Raw genomic sequence first — 8,545 nt, forward strand, 5'->3', positions numbered from 1 at the left:
ACACAGAGAGGTTATGGACATTTGCTTGAGGTCACACAGGTTTAAAGTGGCTGACCTAGATTTGACTCCATGTCTGTATGGCTCTAAGCCCATGCTCTAAATTGTTAAGTCGGGTTGTCTTTCTTTAAAGAGATCACTGTTCCAAAAAAATGTTGCTAAATTTTATTCCATTTAAAAGGCTCTTTATACAAAACAAATTTAATTTCTTTATAAGTTCTGTCAGGAAAAAAAGATAGACCATAAAAAGGTAAAATTATAGGTTAAAGTATCCTTTAGGGAGAAGTCAGTTTATGAAAAATTAAAAAATTAAACTCTGGGAGTTCCTGTCATGCCTCAGTGGTTAACAAACCTGACTAGGAACCATGAAGTTGCAGGTTCAATCCCTGGCCTTGCTCAGTGGGTTAAGGATCTGGTGTTGCCATGAGCTGCGGTGTAGGTCGCAGACGCAGCTTGGATCCCACGTTGCTGTGCCTCTGGCGTAGGCTGGCGGCTACAGCTCTGATTGGACCCCTAGCCTGGGAACCTCCATATGCTGTGGGTGCAGCCCTAGAAAAGGCAAACAAACAAACAAAACCCTCTGTGTTCTCAAGCCTACAAATATTCTATTAAATTTGAAATGTTTAGGCTGTTTAGTAAAGCAGAAAAAAAACCACACATGATATATTTCTGAGTTGAAATCCTGGTCCTTTCACATACTGGCTGTATGATTTTAGATATGATATTAAAATATGCATAAAATGCCTGTATGACCAGATTGCCATGAAAATTAAATGAGATCAGGTATATAAATTTACTGATGGTGTCTAGTACATGCAAGACCCTCAACAAATGGTAAATGTTATTATCATTACTATTATTAGGAACAACACCGAAGGGCCAAAGAAGTACAAAAGAGGTGAATGAAAAGGGACATCAGGGAGGATATTAAAAGTATGGTTCATTGTTATTTTAAGCATGCTTTAGGAAAAAGCAAATACGGAAAAATGAAAAGGTCCTTAATAAGAAATAACTAGTAACGATGATGATGGAATATTCTTCTCTTAGAGGGAGGTGCCAGAGGGATATTTCCCTATACTCTGTTAATGCTTTTCATTTTGTAGCAGAGAGCTATAAGATAAAGGAAGTCTAGAGAAGACAGTTCCTTATATATGTTGAGAATAGCCTGGAAGCATTTTAAAGACAGATTTAAAAAAATACTGTGGTGAACAAATTAAAGGGTCTAGCTAGTAGCAAGGAAACATAGCAAACATTCATGCCCTGCTATTCAAATTCTCTGAAGCAAATTTTTCAGACAGAAGATGTATGACTTTAGGATATATTCTGTGGTAGGTTTATACTTCACTGTTGAGACTATTTGATGCATATTTAAACAAATGAATACATGAAACAATAAATAATGCCCCTTTTTTTGCACATGTCTAAAATTGTTTTACTTCTTTTTTTCCACTGGCCACACCCACAGCATATGGAAGTTCCATGGCCAGGGACTGAATCTGCACCACATGGGGACTCCTGTTTTAATTCTTACTCTATGTCTCTTCCCTAGAAACATTTTTTTAAAAGGCAATTTGATTAATGTTGCACTTAATGTTTTAATAAAGCATTTAATTTTAGAAAAAGCATTTGGCTGAGTTACTGCAGGCTTTCTCAACCATTGTCACCCAGAGAAATGACTGACTTGTCTGGCTAGGTACCCAGGGAAAGCACCACTCATCTAGTGACATCTTCCCAAAGTGCAAATCAAAATCATTACGAGAATAATCTATGTTCAAAAGGATGAGTCTAGCCAATTTAGTCCTATTTTAGTGATGGGAAATGACATTTCCCATAAGGCTACTATTTCCTTAACAAATTTATTTTAAATGTCAGGAGAAAGTGGCCATGTTATAAAAATTATCATATTCTATGAAAAAAACCATTCATCATTTTTAAACATGACAAAGAAAGCGCAAGATTCTTTAAAGAGTTGTCCCCAAACCACCACTTTAAAGCAAAAAATATTAAATTACTTCAAAATATAAGTTGGGTGACCCAAATCTCAAGTCCAACTGGACCCACACAATTTTTATACCAAACTTTTAAAAAACCTTTAAAAATAAATTTACACATTACCTGGTAATTGTTTTGGTTTTGTGATAATCTCAATTGATTTGATGATGCAAAATGTGAAGAAAAATTACTCCGTGATGGGTTTGTATTACTGTGCATTGTAGTAGATGCTGAATGTAATGAGGTCTGTGGTGTCGAATGGTATTCTTTATTTTGATACAGTACATTGTCTGACAAGTCTCTAATAGTCACCATTTGTGAATTTGGCATATTTCTTCCTGGTCCGGGCAAAGCTGTACTTTGGTGCTCAGCTCGAATGGAAGTGCCACTTTCATAAAATCTTGAGTAGCTTGGTATCTGTGCTCCCATCAATGCCAACTCTTCCTCTCTGGCATACTCATCATCAGCATCTCCAGTTTCCATTGCAATGGACAAACAAGTTCCTTCTGTTGAACTAGGAGGTTTTTGTGGGGCACTTCCTCCCAGAATTCTCTGAGGATAATCACTAACTGCCAACGAAAATACTTCACGGATTTCCAAGTTTTGTGTTCTGCAGTAAGGGTCTCTAATAGGTGGCTTTTGCCCACACAAGTTATGTGATGCTAAACCCATGTGTTCAGGCTTATATGATCTTGGAATTCCAACTGATTCAATTTTGCAAGGTCGGTGGCACACAGATGGCTTTTGAGGTACCATTATCTCAGAGGCTTGCATTGAAGAGCTTCCATAGTTTTTCTTTGTATGATTGTATACAGAGTTTCCAGCATTTAGCACACTTGTCTGTCTTGACAAAATAATTGTTTTTTCACCTAAGAGCAGAGAGGCATTTTTACAGTGTGCTACTTGTCTTTGAACAGGAATGTGCAACTGAAACTCAGTATCATTTTTACTGGCTGTTTTCTGAATAGGGATTTTATGTGCTTCTGTAATTTGTGTACTTGTATGTTTGGCTGTCCCTTGTCTGCTTGACGAACTGGCTGGACTGTATATACCAGTTACAATGACATCATTATTGGGAGATGTCCAAGAAGACTGTTGGCTTGAGGGTGGAGCAACATTAACCATATTTCTGACTGTAACATCTGGAGCTACCAAAGAAGCACCAGAAACAGTTCCTGTTGTTGCTGCTCCTGATTCAGAATTCTTACTACTCATTTTTCTTCTCTTATTGCCAACCCACGTCTGAAACAATAAAAACAAATGATATTATAGAGAAGTTGTTAACAAGAAAACAAGAAAAAACAATTTTGTGTGATACATTATATTCCCATTTGTCATAAAATCAAGGCCTATACAAATTTAAAAAAATACAATAAAAGAAAAAGTATAAGGTCAGAGATGATCAGAGACTGGCACTTAATAAATATCTAGGAATATTCATAGGAGAATTGTATTGTTTGTCTCCTCCTCAAAACCCATCCAATTAACCTCTAGCAAGAACCCTAAAAATGTTTATATCCCTTGACCTAGTAAATTCACTTCTGGAAATTTATCCTAAAAGTAATCCTAGATTTATACAAAGCTTATATGTAAAGATGTTTATCATATATTTATTTATAATAGTGAAAAATTAGAAGAATACTAAAAGTAAGATGTTTAAAGATATTGGAAAATGTTCAAAAGTATTGTTAAACAAATATACACTAGCAATCTTCGGGTTTAACAATTTCTGTTCCATGAATATATTATAACAATATTGCTAGATATTTAGATTACTTTTAGAAATAGTCTCTATTATAAACCTTATTGCAATACACATCATTGTGTATGCATCTTTGTCCTATTGGCTTATTAAAATACTATCATATAAGGAAAGTTATTAGGCTTTTTGATATTTTCAAAGTACCCTCAGTGTATAGGAGTTTCTTGGTTTCCCTATACCTTCACCAACACTTTGCATTATCTTTTTGTAGTCTCTACTAGCCCAGGAATTAAGAAAAGGTATATAATTGCTGTTGTGATTTGAGTTTCTATAGTTACTCTATTACTTTGAGAGAGTTGCTTACCCATTACATGTACTAATTTTTATATTTGGGTATTTGGTTTTTTTTTTTATTTATTTATAAGAGCAATTTTCTACTGGAAATAGCAACACTTTGTCATAAGTTGCAAATATTTTTCTCAGTTTGTCATTAATTTATGGTAGTTATTTTCTTCATGCTCTTCTCACCAAATTTTATATGGAGAATATGTGTTACTTTTACAAGCAAAAGAATTAATAAAAACAGTATCCATGGTTGGTAGTTAGGGTTTGATTACAAAATACGTACTTTTATATAAGTAATTTATTATAATAATCTTAGTATTATTACACTGAATCATGAGTCTTAAAATATGCAATAAGAATATTATGTTCCATAAAAAGATTAGTAAACTTTATAATTATTTCGAAATGTATACCACATTATAAGCTACCAAAACACATTAATCTATTAAGAATTTGAAAAAATAAATAAGAGAAAACATTAAATAAACTAGCCTTGCACAAACATGGTACAGGGTGTATTTGGTTAATTTTGTGAAATTTGCTTTTGAAGACCACATAAATTATCAAATTTTCAATGTATATTTATATTATATACAACATTAATGTTGTAAATACTATAAATAAAAATGTGTTGAATCCCAATTATGTGTTTATATATATATATATATATATATATATATATATATATATATTAGCTCCTCTGGTATTATTTTTCTAATCGTATAAATGAAGAAACTGAGATTCAGAAATATTAAGTAGTTTGTGGAAGGATATCCTGCCAGCTAGTGGCAGAGCAAGGAATCAAAATCAACCTAACCTAATTTCAAAGCACATTCTCCTTCCTCTAAGGTGAGAAACTCCTGAAATGGAGTTGGCCATCTCTGTTGGTCATTTTGCTTTTATAATTAGTACTTATCTAATAAAGAAAGTGTTCCAGAAACTGTGATGTTTATCTCCATTTTGCTTCACTTGGGACTGTGGGAATTTAAAACTCACTCCTATTTTGTTTTACTAAAAGCAGGCGTGAGAATTACAAGCAGAGGGACAAATAAATATAAATATTACAAGAGAAGGAGGCATAGGATAAAAACTAAAAGGTTTCAAAGAGAAATACTGGGGGATAGATATAATTTCAAATTATGGTTCAAAAAAATCAAAATATGTGTATTTTGATTTACACATATCAAAATAAGTTGCTATGTTATGGCTTTTCAAATAAGAAAAATATGCACACATAGGAAATATGATGTATTTGGTCATAATTTTTTACATTTTAAAAATGTCAATGGGAAAGGATAGTGAACTGGTAAAACATGGACTCAAGAGCTAAAACATCTGGAGGGCAGCTCTGGACAAGATTTCTGAGAAAACAACCTACCATACTCTCATCATAACACCTATCTTAACACAGGAATTTTAAGATTGAACTTAGTGCATTGCAAATGTATGGCTTACTTTTATAGTTTTACATTCATACTTATATAATTTACTAGATATTTATACCATGTACCCATGAAAAAGTAAATGCAGTAGAATAGCACATGAATATGAAACTCAATTATCTTAACAGCCAATGTTCAGAACACAGCCTTGTTCAGAAGGCAGCCAATATAGATGTCACAAGATCCATGTACTTTACTGAAAGGACAACACTTTGATCTTAAAACATACTTTCTCTTATTTTACACACAACTTGACCAAGTCTGGTATCCTAATCTATAATAAATTAGAAACAACAAAATAGGAGGGGTGTTGGTAATAGAGATTGTTGTTGGAAGCACCTTGATAGCACCAAACCTAAGGATGTTCATTAAATGTTACTCACTAAAAAAGAAGAAAGGAAAAATATATGAGATTCAATATGAGAAATCATTAAATGGGGGGGGGTTCTCTAGTAAAGGAAAAACCATCCCACATACCTTACCATGTTGTGAGCATTATTATTTTATAGCACAGTACAATAATTTATTTCCATAGTAAAACTCTGAATCAAAAAGTAAATATCCAATTATTTTCAATCATCTCTATTGAAGTAGGAAAGTATACAGTTAAATATTTTACATTAAAATATTGAAAATCAGGAAAATTCATTGCCTAAAAGTTCCCCAAAACTGAATTAAATTTTGCTAAGTCATTCCACTATGGAATACAAAATTTATCAGTGCTTATAGGAGATAAATGATTTTTATTCCAAATGTTTCCTTGATGAGAGAGAAATAAGTGGGTTAATCAAAACTGATATTATGAGAATTTAGGATTTGGACCTAATAAAATAATATTACATAGAAAAAAAGAAAGGCAAGAAATTCGGGTCACCAATCCTTGGCAATTTTTGAGTCCATACAATTCTTTTTCAGTTTTTTTCTTAGAAATTCAATGTATCCAAATTTAATTTCCTTTTTCTATACCTTCTTTATTTTCCTGTTCCTTTACCTTGATATTTTTCTATGTGAATGTTTTAACCTTTTAAGTTCTTTTTACATTGGGATCAAGTACAGTAGGGTTTAAGTTCTTTGGAGAAAAAACACTATAACTACTATACAAAATAATAAAGGAAGATATCTTTCAAGTAGAAAATATAGACATATCAAAATATTGGGGGCAAGGAAGGTTGTGGACTAATGAGTCTATAAACAACCCCCTTCTCCTCTGGCTGGAAAAGCCACCAAAATTGTGTTGAAATTTAGATTAAGAGGACCGAATTTCTGTAGAACTTATATTCTCCTAGAACAAAGAGAATTAATCTGTTTTACACAATCCCTTATAACTTACATAACATTTAAGTCATAAAGCTTACGTTTTAGGAATTTCTTTCATTTACATTATTTGTTACAGATTTCATACCATTTGGAGGATAAATATAAACCTTTGTATTTCAACACTCTCCAAATTTAGTACAATCAAATAAGTTATTAGGGGAAAGATTACAGTATCAAATTGGAAATATGAAAGGTCACAGTCCACAAAGCAGCTGCCTAAGAAGACTTCATTTAAAATAATGGTAAAATAAAAGTTTAAAAGAGAAAGAAATTAATGTAGAAAAAAAGACGTTTGTACTTATGGAAACCTTATCAACTTGAAATATTACACATTTTAAACTCATTTTTATAAGGCAGTTAAAATTCCTCCTCTGAAGTTTACTAAAGTATTTCAAATAAGGAATTTAGAGCTTTCAATAAGAGATATTTCCAGTTCTTACACAAATCCAAGTATGAAGGTTGATCTCAGCAAACAAGAAACAGATATCCTGGATATTCCCCCCACCTAGAACTGATGGCATAATTCCCTATTTGAAGGTGAATATATCCTTCAGCCTTATCAAGAGATTTTTATCATCATGGTCTTTGAAATTTCCTCAAACAGAAAAATAAACAGAAGTCCTTTCTCTTACCAAATTAGCTTAACGAATGAAAGGGATGGGAGAGTTGCTAATCTTTGAATCCCTAAAGTTTCATGCCAGGAGGATTTGCAGCATTTTCAATCATGAAAGGATCCATGCACTCAATACAATCTGTGATAGTTCTGTTAAGTTTATCTCCTGCCTCCTCTCTATTACCTTCTAGTTTCCAAATGTGTAGCAGCTCTGGTTTTTACATTTGAGTAACTATGGTTGTGATAAAGGAAATTTTCCTCCTGGGGATTTATTGTCCTTTACTTGCTAACTCATTAAAATGCACACGTTTTACTTAGAAGGAGGAGGAGGTATTCATAAACATGTTAGGTTTTCCTAAAAAGCAAAAAAAATTACTAAAGTCATAAATGTCTGATGAAAAAATTAAAACACAACAAGAAATTATTTTTAGTCCCTTGGTAAATGCCTGTTTTACTGATATCAATTTGGAGGGTTTTATCTAGATTAATCCTAGGTTTAAAGAAAGCATAAGATCAACAACTGATCCTAAAGATACCCATTAGTTAAAAGGACTGGGATTTTTTTAAAGATATGTTTAAAATGCAAAAGTTTTACTGCTTTCAAGGTATTTATAGGAACACATACATAATAAATGATTAACTCTTTATTAAAAATAGTAATTTTATACCAGGGAAATGAAGGTGTTAATAAATTTAGGGACTTCATGCCCTGATAGCTTTTCTCACATTAAGCAATTATCACTTGTATTAGAAAGCTATAAATTCAAGAGACCTCAATACTTACCCTGACTACACTGAAGTCCAGCTTAGTCTCCTGTGCACACTGTAATATGAGCTGAAAGCAATTTTTACTTTGATTTGTCATTCCATTTTCATAATAACGCTGTAAAATCCTTTGTTGTTCTACAGTAAATACAGAACGCAGATTCATCTAAAAATAAAAGAAGATATTCTGAAAATTTGAATAAAAATTGGGTATGTATAGAATTTGCATGTTTGTTTTTTTTTATACAATTTCAATGCTTTCAAGCTGCAAGATTTTTTTAAGTGAAATAATCCCAGTAACGGGCAATAATTTGTGTGCTAAAGGGAGACAGGTTGTCACTGAAAATTATGCATAATGTGAACACTTACTGA

At 32.5% G+C, this 8,545-nt stretch overlaps 1 protein-coding gene across 1 annotated transcript in view; it reads right to left on the reverse strand.

The window, feature by feature from the left end:
* Positions 1 to 8,339, reverse strand: part of HDX (highly divergent homeobox) — a 127,215-nt gene extending 118,876 nt beyond the window's left edge. The window contains exons 1-2 of the mRNA XM_047765092.1: positions 8,193 to 8,339; positions 2,113 to 3,231 (exon numbers count right to left, since the gene is read on the reverse strand). Of these exons, the coding sequence (XP_047621048.1) occupies positions 2,113 to 3,231; positions 8,193 to 8,339 (1,266 nt within the window). The remainder of the gene's footprint in view (positions 1 to 2,112; positions 3,232 to 8,192) is intronic.
* Between the last annotated feature and the right edge of the window lie 206 nt (positions 8,340 to 8,545).

The sequence above is a fragment of the Phacochoerus africanus genome, chromosome X, assembly GCF_016906955.1.
Source record: "Phacochoerus africanus isolate WHEZ1 chromosome X, ROS_Pafr_v1, whole genome shotgun sequence".
NCBI classification, from domain to species: domain Eukaryota; kingdom Metazoa; phylum Chordata; class Mammalia; order Artiodactyla; family Suidae; genus Phacochoerus; species Phacochoerus africanus.